The sequence below is a fragment of the Netta rufina genome, assembly GCF_964035555.1.
Source record: "Netta rufina genome assembly, chromosome: 2".
NCBI lineage: Eukaryota > Metazoa > Chordata > Aves > Anseriformes > Anatidae > Netta > Netta rufina.
This window is the reverse complement of record NC_140124.1, coordinates 107390470-107406173: the sequence shown is the minus strand read 5'-3', so window position 1 is coordinate 107406173 and position 15704 is coordinate 107390470. Positions and strand designations below refer to the sequence as shown.

The 15704-nt window shown below is 38.1% G+C and overlaps 1 protein-coding gene across 1 annotated transcript in view; it reads right to left on the bottom strand.

The window, feature by feature from the left end:
- Positions 1-1120: 1120 nt before the first annotated feature.
- The window catches only part of EPB41L3 (erythrocyte membrane protein band 4.1 like 3), a 64283-nt gene continuing 49699 nt past the window's right edge, over positions 1121-15704 (bottom strand). Inside the window, exons 12-21 of the mRNA XM_084283214.1 lie at positions 14900-14953; positions 12972-13007; positions 12067-12258; positions 8871-8945; positions 5378-5773; positions 4416-4547; positions 3901-3999; positions 2855-2935; positions 2474-2590; positions 1121-1203 (exon numbers count right to left, since the gene is read on the bottom strand). Of these exons, the coding sequence (XP_084139340.1) occupies positions 2480-2590; positions 2855-2935; positions 3901-3999; positions 4416-4547; positions 5378-5773; positions 8871-8945; positions 12067-12258; positions 12972-13007; positions 14900-14953 (1176 nt within the window). The 3' untranslated portion in view covers positions 1121-1203; positions 2474-2479. The remainder of the gene's footprint in view (positions 1204-2473; positions 2591-2854; positions 2936-3900; positions 4000-4415; positions 4548-5377; positions 5774-8870; positions 8946-12066; positions 12259-12971; positions 13008-14899; positions 14954-15704) is intronic.

Sequence of the window (15704 nt, the reverse complement as noted above, 5' to 3'; positions counted from 1 at the left end):
TGCACAGTGCAGTGTCAACCACTGAAGACAAAATGTGCCTACTGTGCAGATGTGTAAAACCTGTGGTGCCTTGCAAATGTAACACAACGTTTTGAATATAAGAAACACTAGGTTCTTTTAGACACAGAACAGTACAATTTTGGATGCATTTACCACTTTTATTTCACTATGCAGAAACATACATTCACCATGTGTTGTGATGCAGCTGACAGTGTAATGGACTCTATCCCTTCAGTGGGTATTATAGCTGAACACTAACGAGTTTTCAGTGGACGTTCTGTACAGGTTAAGGCTTGACTCTGAACTAGATAGTAAATGCTGACCAGATTCTCAAACAGATTTTTTTTTTTTCCTCTGAGAACATAAGGGAAATCAATAGAAAACCATCACGGTTATTTCAAATTAATAATTTTCTAAAGCTGCAAACTAAGTAAAATACAGATTTTCTCCAAAATAACTACATATAATTTACAAGGTTAGGATCTGTGAAGGGTGACCAGAAGCTGACTTTGAACAACGCTGACAAAAATTGTTAAAGTTAATATGCTAAAATCATTACTACCTCATAAGGTATTCAGTCAGGTATACAAAGCACACTTTGTAAGCATTTAAATATTTTGATAAGAGTAAAGATTCATCATTGTTTATCGGGCAGTAATAAAACCAGATGAAACAAATGTAAGATTCAAGTTGTTTACTGAATAAACTGTGTTATTGGCACATCTAATGTGTGGTAAAACATTATACACAGTACCTATACAGCTTCTAGCATTTTGGGGGTAATCTTCATTTACAATATCTGTAAACAAAAGGCTTGCCACCTAACAAATTTTAATCTGTTTAGACTTTCATAAACTGTGAAAGGCATGAACTGTTTATGTGTTACATGAGATCACTGTTTATACTGTTTATGAACGTGCAGGTATAGCTGAAAACTTAGACTTTTTAAGAAAATTAAAAATGCTGCTTTTCTGTAATTTAATCGTTGCTTCATGCAATATTGTTTAACTGCTGCTGATTCAGATTGCTTTCTATGGGAAGATATCTCTGCCAGTTTCTTTATTAACGGTCATGATCAATTCTTCTGTACTGAAATTTTCCATAGACAGATACAAGTCAGTCAGGTTGGAACTGAGACTCCATATAGGCTCTCGTATTCCTACGGGTGTGCATGTCTGGATTCATATGCAACCTAGATTATTCCTGCAGGAAAGAGAACTGAGTTAATTATTTGAAACAACTATTCTCCTGCAGAGAGAGATTTTGTCAAATCATTGGCATAACAAAAATTATTTAAAAACAGCGTCATTCCAGTATAAGCAACTTGGCCCAAAGTCATTCTAAAGACTATTGATGCCAATGGAAAAATGTAGTGACATCAATAGACTTTTAACTGAGCCACATTATGTTGTCTCTGAAACATTCAGCAGAATACCACCAGAATCATGGCTACTCACTCCTCAGTGATTGGTTCCATCTTCCAAAATAAATTACAGATACTGAAATTCAGTTTTCTTTAGGTCTCTATATCCGAAAGCAGGAGAGCAAAACAGCTTCAAAAGGTGCTGTGCATCATACTCTGTTACTTACACCAAATGCTAAGGAATACATATTTTAAGAATAAAATGCTGCTATAGGTTTAAACAAATTAGACAAGCAGCTCTTTTTTTTTTTTTTTTCTTTTCTTCTGCATACAGCATTCAAAGCAATTTGTGCAATGGTGCTGGCATTAACAGCTTTTGCAGAGCAGGTTAGTATGCATGACATGTTTCTGCACATAGAATAAATATAGTAATATTAAGATATCTGTTTAGCCAACCACAATTGGAGAGCATGCCTTTAAAAAAAAAAAAAAAAGCTTGACACAAGAAAGCTGCATTATCATCTCATCTTGATAAACAATGCCGCTTTAAAATGTAAAATGTCCTTTAAAATACCTAAGAAAGCCAAGACATACAAATACTGACACACTGCTTCACTGGGTTCAAAACAAAACTCAAAAGCAAGTTAGACTGTATCTTTGCAAGTTTTGAATAAAGTTTAACTTGTAACTTATCTGCACAGAAAGTTTAAAAAGCAGCTATAGGTTTTTCCTTTGGCATTTTTTAAACAAAATGCATAACTTTAAGAACAAAAGCAATTTGTTCTTAAATGACATAAAAGCAGACAATGGATTTTTTTTGACTTCAGGATTAGAAATTACACTATATCAAAGCATGGACAATAAGGAATTTTCAGAAAGCCAACAAAAGCAAATGAGTAGTTTCTCTTCCTCCAGCTGGCACCATTAAATGAAGACATTTAGAATAGAATGGGCTTTGCATTCAAATATCAGAACTGATAACTTGCACAAATGCAACTTGCAAATGCCAGTGAGAGAAAGAAAAGAGTTAGAGGTGAATTATGGTAGGAAAACAACCTTTGCAACATGCCAGCCCAGTAAATGCCTAGTAAAATCATCTAGTCCTCTTACCTGTGGTCAATCCTCCCCATCTTCTGGTGTGATTTCTGTCTCTTTATGTACCACTACTTTGGTCACTGACATGTCAGGGTGCTGCTCTTTGGCTTCTTTAATTGCCTGAGCCAGCGCCTATCCCAAGGAAACCACAGAAGGGCAAAAACAAAAAGGAGGTGGAACATGCATGATCAGTAGCAAGGTGGAGAGATTCATGAGATATTACACAATTTACAAATGAGGAAAATGATTAAAATATGAAATATACCATCACTGATTAAACTACTAATCCACTTTAATTTAAGGCATGCCAGTTTGAATAGCATCTTTTAGAACCATGTTAAAAAATATTCTGTTTGGCAGTCTTCAGGGTAGCCTCAAACAACTCAGAGATTTTACCTGATCATGATCAATATCTGCATCTCCTGTGATGACTATTCGTTTTTCAATTCTTGTCTCTGAGATGCCTCCTTTCACAGTCTAAATGGGAGATACAAATGCATGTCAGTAACTTGCTTTAAAGAGTGCTGTGACCCATTTGCAGAATGATTGGGAATCTAGATGTGACCAGACTGAACAGTCTCAAACAGAGCACATGGACAACCGTGAACTGCAATTGGAGCAGCTCTGGAGTTGGCCTGCTCTGAATGGGGATTGGAGCTCACCAGGGGTCCTTCCAACACTGAGAATTTTGTTATTTTAACCAAATTGTATATGTCAGGAGAGATACTTGTATGTGTTGGGTCAAAAATGGAAGGTATTACTGGTAAATTCGTCCCATTAAGAGAAGAATGGACATACAGACAGCTCATGTTAAGACCTAGTTAAGTCCTACTGCAGGCTTCAGAAGAACAGAGAGGCTGTACGGCCTTTGTATAGTTCATCTACTGAACTGGACTGCAGAAAGATGACATTCTGTCCTCAGTGAACGTTGGTAGGAGAGCTGTCACTGTAAAAATAATGTTTCTGCTTAGGGGCGACCTGACAATACAGATTTGTTTTATCATTTCAACACCATGCAGAGGTAATAACTCAATACTCAAAAGCAGTATAGTCCTGTCAATGCACCCTCACACTCAGGAAAATTATTCCTTCATTGCAATCACTTGATACCAATGTGGCTACATTGCTCCCAGTTTCAGAGAGTATTTGCAGCTAACTCAAGTGTTTCTGCAGAGCAACGTTTTATGCTTATGTAGACATGCCCTAAGGGTTTATGTTTTTTTGGGACTGCTGTCAAGTCCTCGGATGACAGGTTAATCAAGCTAGTACACCCAAAGACAAGTGAATGAAGACAGGTACACAAAATAGACAGGATATTGTCCAGAGATTATAAACATGTGTCCATGTTTTAAAATATATAGAGCAATAGCTAAGAAAACTTATCCTTCTGAGAAAAAAAAAAAAAAAAAAAAAAAAAAGCTCCCTGATTTCAGAGGACTCACTTTGGTGATATGTGTAGTGGTTGTAGTGCTGGTGGTTTCAGACGTGATGGTTTGTGCACTCATCAGCACACCTGGTTCTGAGTCAGCACCACAATCCACCTAGAGAACCAAAACACAATCATCAGAAACATGCTCTTGAGCAGAGATAAAACTGAACTTCCCTATTGTTATTGTTCTTCATAAAAATAATATTTAATAAAAGGGAAATAATTGCTGTTAGGGTGATCATGTGTCAGTATTTCTCTCTGCGTAATGACACTGCTTCTGGAAAGACTGATGAGATAGTGTGGTTTTGACACCTGCAGTTTCATCACCATTCTCAAAAAGTCCTACATCAGGACATGACAGTGACCTTCAGATATGCTATAACTACGTACATCCTCCTTGTGCTAATATTTAATACTTGAACAACTTACAACAGTTCACACTAAGGCATACACTTAAACATGAATGAAGAAACATGGGTTCCTTAAGGTCATGTTAAATAAGACCTTGGCTTGTGCAGAATTTCTTACCTGTGAAGACTCGTATGTAATGGTTTTTGTTTCTGTATGGACTACCGGCACTTCCTTTGTTGAAATTTCAAGATTTTCCCCCCCAGCAGAAACGCTACTGAAACTGATAGTCTCAGTCTTCACAACTGGTGACTGTGTAAACAGAAAAAAAAAAAAAAAAAAAAGGAATTGGAACATTTACTAAAGCTTTGGGATTACTCAGAATATATTCTTGCATGGGAAAAGAAGGGGGGATGAATAATAAGTGCTCTTTAGGAAAATAAAAGAGAGAAAATCTCTTAATTATAATGGTACATACATGTATATTATTCTGGCAATATTTAACACTATCCTGGATTTCAGGAAAACAAACTTCCGGAAAGATGTAAACATTACACATTTTCTCAGAGTGACAAGAGAACAAATCTTATTCAGGCCTACTTTTCCATTCAGGTCTCAGAGAGAAAAAAAAAAAAAAAAAAAGAAAGAGAGAGAGAAAAACAAGCTTTTTTTTTTCCCCTCTGCCAAATAATTCTTGAAATTCTATAAATAGGATTAATATAAGAAGCCTGGATTGCTTGAGACATAGTACAATAATTTAACAATTATACCAAACACAGAAAAAAACCATTTTCTGTCTTTGAGGACATGTGAACATTGCCAATCTTGATGGACTTTCCCAAAGAAAATGCCAGCTGAATTCTAGTTATCCATTGCATAAAAAGCCACCAAATTAGGTATTTCCTTGCAGCATGAAAAGCGCTTTTAGGTAAAATATGCATGGCATTTTGCCAAGGATGGAAACCAGCGACAAGCCTTGCAGGTGCCATGCAAGGAGGAAATAAGAGGAGAAACAAACTGCCTGCTGTAAAGATGCAATCATACAAGCCTTGTACTCTTTACTTTCCATGAGAGGAATTGATTTAGTCCACTACTGCATACATTTACAACTCAGCGCAATAACTGATTTAATAACGAGTTACCTCAAAATGAGGTTTTCTTTCCAAAGAATCTGAAACTTGAACTGTTGTACTGTGCTCCTCCGCTTGCTCATGAGAAGTAGCAGCAGCAGCAACGCCTTCCTGTTTGGTTACAGCTTTATCAGCCTCCTCCCTTTTTTCCTCTTTAGCCCCCTCAGTCACAGCAGAGCCCTCCTTCCCTTTCACGCTAGCAGCTGCCGCAGATGCTGCCTGAGCCTGGGCATCCAGCACAAGTCCAGCCACTTTAGCAGGATCCCCACTTGCATGCACATTCATCCCACGTCTCTCCTCGATAACCACAGTCTCCTGTACAACCTTCGTCACTGCATCCTGGTGTGGCTGAGCTGCTTGCTTCATTTCACTGGAAGCTGTCTCCTGAGATGTCGTTGTGTCTATTCTCTGTAGAGAAAGATAAAAAAAACACCTCAATGTCAGAAGCAGACAACAGTACTTAGAACAGCTCCTCAGCTTAATGTACTGTGAACATAAATAAAAATGGGGTATTACATTTTGCCAATTTATTTCTCTCGCATTGATGGATTTTCACTCTGAGGACCTAATTAGCATAGTAGAAATGAAAAATAAAGCAAGAATTACAATTTTTAAAGGTGAAGAGAAATGTGTTTTTCTTCTTGGTAGTTTTGTGCGAGGTTTATAAAGGCAAAATACAGCACCCTGTAAAATGACCAAAATAAAGTGAAATGAGATTAAGAAAAAAAAAATCTTTTTTTTTTTTTTTTTTCCTTTTGGTGAAGTTTCTGTTGTGGTCTATTGTAACAACGGAAAAAGCACAGCAAGTCCATGTGTTAGTTATACAGGCTCTGAGTTATGCATAAAAACAGGAAACAAAAGAAAAACCAAAATCATCAGTGCACATTTATAACACTGACAGATGGAATCAAACGGCCACCTGAGCCCAGCTATGTGAAGTAGAAGTAACCCCTCCTATGAACTCTGTCGGTTTTCTGGCGGACTCTATTAAACTGAAGATATCTGAGCCATCCAAGGTTTTTTCACCAGTGGACTGTTTAGTCTAAACAGACAAAGAAATGGAGAGTCATACACAGGAGAAAGGAAGACCCATATGCACAGACATATTAATTGACAAAACTGGAGCCAGAGATAGAGGAAAGGAAAAGAAGGTTGCAGGGGCACACAGAGGTTGGAAACAGGATAAGAATGGGAAAATAAATTAGAGCAAATTCATAACGGCTGTAGTAAGCAATAGTTACAAAGCATAGTTGTTAGCACTGGCATTTCGCTGGTTCAAGCAAACCTTTTTATCCTTTGGTTAACAAGCAACAGCAGCAATACCACATTTCAGTAACATGGATCTTTAAATAAACTGGAAAAGTTGAAAGCCTTATATAATGCCTGCTTTAGACCGTGGTAAAGATTCAAATTATGAGAAAAAAAATAAGCTGGGTTGGCTGCTGTCAACATAAAGCCAGGCAGCAGAACTGAAAGGTAGGGTAGTGTGAGGGTATTGCCTAAAAGAAGTCATGCTTTAATCTTTAAACCCGTGGCGTGAAGTCAAAGCCACTCGTTACCACTACTTTTGATGCAGACGACTCAGTAACATAGTGAGCAGTAGCAATGGTAAATGGTTGTTCTCTGGAATATCTCCACTCTTTCCGGACAAATGCCCCTGCTTTTACAGCTTCACTGTCAAGGTGTTTTTCTGCTTTGCCAAGCTGCAAGCTTCCCAGTGTACCATGTAACTGCAAATCCTGATCCATCTTTGGTGTCTTTTTCCAACTCTCCTCTTCAGGACTCTGCAACTGAGATTCTGCTTCCTTTATAGGTGTCAGGGAGTCGGACAGCTTTCTTTTTGTGCTCTGCACGTCGGATCCCCTCCTGGCTTTCTCATCAGTGGCATGTTCTACAATCCCATACTCAGCCACTGCTGGAACGATTTTCACAGATTCTTGCACTTCCCTTTCCATTTTTTGCAAAACTTCTACAGAAGGCTGTACTGTTTTCTCTCCCTCTTTAGCTTTACTTGTCATGGTTACAATTTTCCCGGACATGGTATCATAGGACTTTCCTAGGGTGAACATTTTCTGCTTATTCTCCTCTTTGGATTGTATTTCACTTTCCAAGTCCTCAAAGCTCTGCATCAGAATGGTACTGGATTTTAATAGCTCAGGTGGAATGCCAGCTTTACTGCTCACAGTCACTACTTTGTACGTCACATTTTTTTTCGATTCACCATCAACTACCTCAGAGGGTATTTTGTCTATAATAACCCAATCCTCAGTGCCCTATATTTGAGATACAAAAGCTAAATTAGAATATCTGAAGGTTTATCTGTGCTTCAGAAGCACTAAAGTGTGAAGTCTTTTAAGCAATCAATGCTGCCTCTTCTGAAAGCATATAATAACTTTTACCACTGAACTTCTTAGAGCAGTTATCAAACTGATAAACAATATCACCTTAGGCAAAGTATGATTTCCTTTGTAGGCTTCCTCCCCTTAGAGGCCCATACAATGCAGACACAAAAAAATTACTTTTGTCACACTATGTCTGCAGTAACTTAAAGCAAAGTAAAATGGTGTTTGGAACCATCCTGAGGTTAAAAACCATGTATCACAATGGTTCGTAATGCTACAGTTGAAAACATGTTACAAAAATAGGGCAAATAAGCCCATTCAGCTGTTCCCCAGTTGTCACGAACAGACTTTTTATGAGGTTTTAGAATAATATGCATTTGTATGTAGCTGCAGTCTGCACTGAATTTCCTTACTTTTGTTAGAAAGCATCAACCCCCTTCAGCATTATTTAAATTTAAATTTAATAGCACAACACAGAAAACTTCCTACTACTGAAGACACTGAACTGAAGGCAATGTCTTTTTTTCTCCTTATGCAAATATTCTACATGATTTGCTTAGATTGTGCAGTCAGCATCCACTTATTTGACCACAACACCATAACTTCTGTATTTAAGCAAATGTGGTTGTTTAAAATTGAATGAATTAAAAATAACCTCTAGGGATGATGGGATACTTTTCTGGATAATGATTTGATGAGAAGTAACCAAAGTGCCAGCAGATTCTCCTTCCTGCAGCTTCTTCTCTATCACACTTGGCTAATAGAAAAACCAATAAGAACACAAAGTTCACCATCACTCAGCATAATCTGAATTCACTTGACAGTATATAGGAAATTCATTCTAATGACACAAGTGCCCCATTAATCATAACGTTCTCATTGCGACTTATGCTGGAAATGCATGCACAACTGCAAACAATATCCACAAACAGCACCGCACAGGTCGATTTGTAACTAGAGGAGAAATCAATCTCTATTAGGCAGTCATAAGCTCTGGAGGGGACTCATTCTTCAGAATTTAGGCCCAGATTACATCTGCCTCTGGAATTTATGAAATTAATAATAAATAAAAAAAGTGGCTTGGAAAGCAAAAAAGATAATACAATAATAAATCATTGCCAGCCTATCTGACCGTATTTCAGAAAAGTATGATTTGTTTTTACCTGCATTTCAAGGAATGTAGTACCTCCCTTCTGCAAAAATATGAGTTTTTCTGATTTTTCTCTTTCTTCTTTGGTCTAATGTCAGGGGAATAAATGGTTTTAGTAAATGGAGGGCAGATAGTCCACTATACTATACAATAGCTTATCAGATTTCTTTACTCTACGAATTATTAATTGCATGGTAAGTTAGGAAACAGAATTACAACGAATAATTTTACACCAAAGAGGTTTTCAAACAGTCGCGCTGTTAAGGACATTCAGATGAATGCAAAGTGGACATGAGCATACAGTTTGTATAGCAGGAAAAACAGCAAACTGAGTAATATTCAGGTGTGGATGCACCTGACGTCATCCTATGTTATTGACTTAAATGTGTCTGGTGCCAACTTACATGGCTTCCAACAACAGCCAAAATGCAGGACCCTCTGCCTCATGCTGGCTTTATCTCTTTCCTGAGTTTGCAGCTTTCTCTGTTGAAGCAGGCAGAATGTGTGCTCTGCAAAGATTTTGGCTTGCCCTTTCTCCTTATGGGTATAAGAGGTCTCAGAATGTTTTCCACATGCAGGAAGCCAACCATTGCTGTATTACCCAATACAGCATGACAGGAATTTTCGTCTTCAGCTTTATCCCATCTGTGCTTTCCCAATGCTGTAAGAATAATGAAAATCTCTCTGCAACTTGACCAACTCGGAAATTTTAAAATGGTGGGAAGGCCCAATTTCCTAAGCCTTTTGAGCCTGGGCATGCATATTTCTCATTGGGCAAGATACTCTTGGACATTCTCCCTGCTTCTAGGCTGTCCACCTTCTTCATTTGGCTGGAGCATATAAACCCCCGCATAGCAAAGCAGGTTCCTTGCCAAACCTTTTCAATCCACTTTAAAGTCTGATGTATGCTTTAGGTGTGTAAATGCAAGTAACACAATGGCATGATAAAAAAGTACCATTTAAAACAATTTTTCATAACTAAATAAAATCAAAGAATTTCTCCTACTATTGTGAGAAATGAATTGTTGACCAGGCAGGCTTAAAGTCAGTCTGACCAAACACAAACCATGCCAGACACTCAAAGTATATATTTTGAAAAGGCGTATTTTCCCCTATGTTCTTGTTTTATTATACTAATTTTAAAGAACTAGTTGTAACAGCTTTGAATACACTTTTAAAGTGGCTACTCTGATTTAAACATGTAGCTTCCTTGACTATGTTGAGCTACTGTGGGTCTACATGCTCTGGATTCTGACTGCCCACGCATCTCTTCGTAGATGCCATGGTGCTGATTTTGACTTTGCATGGCTTAAAGCAGGACATACAAACTGAAACCATCCCACTTAACACAGACAAAAAGAACAGTCACGTGTTACCTACAGTGTGGTGCCAGAAGTCACCCCAGAGTTAGGCTCTGATAGCTCAAATCCACTCACATTTTTCACAGAAATACCTTCATTTGGATGAGATTTTGAGGGACAGCTGTAGTTTACTTAGATGCATGTAAGACAGCAACTGGACATTGCTTTTGAGCAAGTCCTTTTCATCCAGTAAGAGAGTTATCAGATGGGGATATCTCTTGCCCTTTTCCTTTCCAAATGAATGGTTAAGATGTCTTTCCTCAGGGTAAAGCATACGTAACTGTAACATTTTGCCATGTCTGTGCATTTTAATAAACATTTTGTTATTAAATTTGCATAATAATAAAGACTTGAAACAAACTCGGGAGTTACATTTGCTTCACCCACACTTCTCTGATTCAGGCCCAGCTAACCAGTCCCTCCCTTTTCAACAGTTCCTCACATCATTAATGTGTTAGATGCATCCTGTTTATTATAATTACATTATTTCTTTTAAGACAGAAAACCTGTATTTTCAACTACAACCTTATTAATATGTTTGTAGGATCTATTATGATTCCTGAGCAAGACAGTAGGAGTAAAATTAGTATTCCAATCACACTAGTGCTCTCTCCAAAAGGTAAGCCCTCTGCACTGAGTCAGCTTTTTCGATATTTTAATACAACCTAATGGCCACTCTAATGCAAGTCAGATGCCTCTAACAGACACTGGAATAGATGGATATAATGTGGGACACGAGGAACTGGGGTCTTTTTCTTGTCAACATCCCTTACCCTACCAGGAAGAAGGAGAAGTTGACATGTTATCTGCATGCCTCCCCAGAGAGTTACAGGTCCGCAGTGCCAATCTCTAAGGTAGGAAACCAGAAGATTCTTTTGAATTATACTTTCTGTCCAATCTTGCTAAGTTCCTTACAACAGTAAATCATTGAAACGGTGTCAGAAGCAAATTTTAGGAGCAGTTACTGATCCTAAAAAGCAAGTGGTAAATATAAAGATGATTCCTGTGAAACAGAAACCAGATAACCACAATGGAATAAAAATTAATCCTCATGCATATGACAGAAGCAGGCTTCTGTTTGCTCTACTAGACTTAAGACACTCTCTGCTTGTTTTGAACTCCTATATGTTTTAAGGGAACAGTAATGTTACATCATTACCTCTACATCTCAGTATCTATCCACAACCTAAATAAAACACAGCTTTTTAATCGGCAAGTTTCTTGTGAGCATTTCAGGCTGCACAGTAAGATTTTTTCCTGCATACACACTGCATGAAAATGTGCACACTTAACAATCTGCACTGGGTCTTCAATAGGTATGCAGCAGACGGCAGCAACTATCAGCTCCCCTACGGAAGTGGCCAAGCAGGCCCAATTATCATCATCATTTCTTCTTCACCTTCAAAGACTGACAGAGTTCTGTCCTTTGCTCTGTATTTTCCTGTCAGGTTTAGTACTGTAGCCCCAACCGTGCTGCTACGCCACTGCTCCCAAGCAGTCACCATTGTTTAAATTTCCCTTCAATCACCATCATGGTTTCTTCATGCATGGCTGGACTTCCTCAAGCTCAACGAACCTGTAAGGAAGCCTCCGTTTTGCACCCTTAGAGAGACCCAATTCTGCCAGGTGGCTTGCAGTGAATTTTGCACTCTGCCTGTACGTACTTATATATAAATATATATATATATATATGTTATCTGCTCTTCCTTGTGCCTTTGCTGCTAGAGCCTGTGTCTTGAAAAAGGGGAGCACCTGCAGACATGGGGAGGCCTCTAACATCTCCTGAGAGCTACTGTAAGTAAAAGTGAATACACAAATACATTGTGAAGCCTTTCAGATCGAGCTGACCTCTTCAGGCACTAGCGGTTCAATCATAGGAGCCTCCTCCTGCCTTGCTGCAAGCCGAACGGGAGATGTGGAAAGCCTCTTCTCCCATTCATTAGACACAGCCGTTTCTGTGGAGGTTTCCAAGAAGGTTCGTTTCAGCTCGCTTATATTGGTCTGATGTTTCATCAGATCTTCCTGGGTTTTGTCTAGGTCCTAGATAGTTTTAAAAGAATAGAGCAGTTTGAAATACATCCTAAGCTGGCCAAATTTCAGAGCCAAAACATGTAACTCGGTTAGTAAATGGGAAAGTAACATCTCAGGGAGCTGGGGAGCACAGCACTAACACAACACTCTGTGAAAATGTGGCATTTTGAAAGGTAACAGCATAGCATATCTTGTACAAGTGGGTATAAAAATACTCTTAAAGAGTTTATCTGTATCGCTTTAATTTATACCTGGTAAAGAGGCTTAAAACAAACATACATATGCGCGTGGAGGCACACACACATACGCGCACACATATATATATTTATAGTACAAGTTAGAGGATTCATCATAATCTGAGAAAAAAATATCTACTTAATTTATTAGCAGGTGGGAATACACAAGTCATGCATCATAGTGCAGATTCACGGTTTACCACTAAAACTAACACACATGTACGCACATGCACTGGTATATACCAATACCAACCTCTAACATAAGATTACTATGTTTGACATACACATTTTCACCCTGTATTCGTTTAATCAGACTATTCTGAAAGAAGTGAAAAAGAAAGGGAAAGGTAAGGGACACAGTATTGAAAGGATACAAAATGCTGTTTCTACACATTTCTTCACAGAGAACTGACAATAGCATGCTGAGAGATATGAACAGCTCCAACATCAATACTTCAGTAACATCTGGGCCTTTTGTTTCTTTACCTGCGCCTTTAGATCTCCGTCTTCCTCTTGGTCCGACTGCCAGCATGAGAAAGATTTGAGAAAATACCTTATCCATTCATATTAACAGAAGGCTTTATAAAAGTTGGTTAGTGGACTAGATTCAGATCACACTTTCCTTAAAAGCTTAAGGCAAATGAGTAGACACAGGAGCTAACTACACAGCTTCCTAAACCAGAGCAGGCCTCATCTTTTCAAATTTGTTAATTTCGAACAAAGGAGTATTCAACATTTGCCTTAAAATTTTACATTATCATTATTTAACTTCCATTATTTAATTTTCCATTATCATTGGTGACCTCATCTTGCTGAGGTCACTGCTGGTTTAGGACCAAATGGCAACAGCAAATTCTTTGGAAATCTATAATCCCCAAATTTAAACATACGAGGACATCTCCCGAGCCACAGGAAATGTTTTGTGTAAACTCATCATGGGTAAACAATGTGCAACACTTTCTACAGAATGAACCATATTTTATTTGCTAAAAATGCTATTTCCCTAACCTCAGTCCCACTTCATATCCATATAAATGTATTTCAAATTCAGTCTGTATATATTCTTTCAGGATCAATCTGCCATGGTTCTGGAACTGGACACATACCACATTCACTTCAGCTCAAATTTTCAAAAGCAACGCAATATGGACTACCAAGACAGCTCATTTTCTGAGGGTTTAATTTTCAGATGGCAGGTATACTGCACTTTCTGAAAATCAGGTGTCCATAGGAAAAATGGTTCACAAAATCTTATCTCCTAAAATAAAGGTGGAGTATAGTGAAATTATCATGCATTTTTGCTAAATAAATGGAACAGTTGAAGTGTCATGGTTTTAGGATTATGTTTTACTTTCTGTATGGCTCACAGCCTGAAGCTATGGAGTGCAAAAGGTACTTCAAAGCCTTTTGTGTTCCTGACTAGCCTCTACAGACATTATGTTGTTACTCCATGTGGATTCTGCTAATGCTTGTGCCACTATTTTAATGTTAATTTTTCATACAGTTCTAATTAGTGAAATGACCCACTGAAAGATCTTTATCTGTTGACTACTTCATAACTCAGTTCAAATCTATTCTATTTACAGCCAAGGCTGAATTGTCCTGACACGTCATATAGAGAATTTTTCCTTGATGATAATTTTAACAGTCTGAAATATTAATGAGATCTTACTGAAAACCAACAGTAGTGTTTGCAGTAAGGCTCTGTCTTCTACCAGATGTCAGACCAAATTCATCTCATGTTTGCAGCTGCAACCATATTAATTATGAAAGCATTATATACACTTCACTGGAGTCACACACAGTTGAATTTGCCTGCACAGTCTACATACTATGTTGTTGGATATGAAGCTTATCAGTACCAAGAAAAACTCTTTTTTTTTTAAATCTCCCGCACCTGATTGTTGGCTGTACACACATCTTTGAAGATGATACATGAAATTAATTGCATTGAAAATATTTATAATCTGAAAATAGCTGTTTTTTTTTTTTTTTTTTCAGAAAACTTGAAAACTCTGCTTTACTTTGTTCCCCAACCTCCCTCTCTCAAACAGACTGCAGATTATAAGTGCAAAGAAACAAACAGAAAAAAAGCAGAACATGACCTGGTCGGCTTGACCGTCCAGGTAGTCACTGCTTGCATGGGTGATGCTGCTACCATCCTGCTATCCACGCAAGAAAGCACGAGGTTTGCAGCTTCCCCATAAAATACTGAAATAAGATGAATCTGAAGGGTGCCCTGAAAACACCACTCGCCAAGGGAAACTCGCGCTCACGCGCAGACATGCACAGTGTGGAGTACCCTACACTGTAGGAGGAGACATGCATTTTAGCACTCATGCCCAGTGGGGTCGGGGAGAGATGAAGCAAAAAGCTCTCCCCTTCGCTAACTGGGTGCTGGGGACTGTACAAACCTCAGTGGCAGTGGTCTCACCATCAGCTGCAGTATCCGTCTGCTCACTGTCAGTCTATTTTGTTAGACAAGTAACCACGTTCCAAGAGGAAGGCAGGAATAAAGAATAAACCCATCTCATCAGTACACGCAGGCCACATGGAGAACTGTTAAATTCAACATCCCTGTGAACTGCATTAGCATTGCTTTTCAAATCACGCACAAGTCAAAGAAGCAAAATAAAAATGCTATATTAGTAAACAGAACAGACTCAGAGGAAGACTCAAGGCGTACTGTACACAGTATACGGCTTTACTGTAACAAATTTATAAGCCAAACAAAATGTTACAGAAAAAGTGTTATTTGAGTAGCAGATTTTATTTTTATTTTTAAGAAAGCCAGGTGGCTTGAAAAAAAAGGAAAAAAAAAAAAAAGATATTTTCTAAACAAACTTTTCCTCCCATATTTTTTTTATAAGAATATTATTTATCAAGGTTTTTTTTTAGCCAATGTAGATTAATGGGTTGCTTGACTTTTTATCTGGAGGGGGAAAAGATAATTAAATACAAACAAACAAACAAACAAAAGGCTACTTTAACAGTCACCTGACTTTCAGCCCCTCATTTGTACAGAAGGTGTCTTATATCCACATTTATACACTATGAGGCTGTCTGCATTACCAAGGAGTAGAAATAACTGTACCCTCAGCCCACCTACTGCCTGCCTATGAAGTAAAAGTAGGTAGGGCTCAGATCCCACTTCATTCCAATAAAGAGCAGCTGACATTGTCACCAATAGTAAAAAGAAATAAAACTGTTATTAAAAAA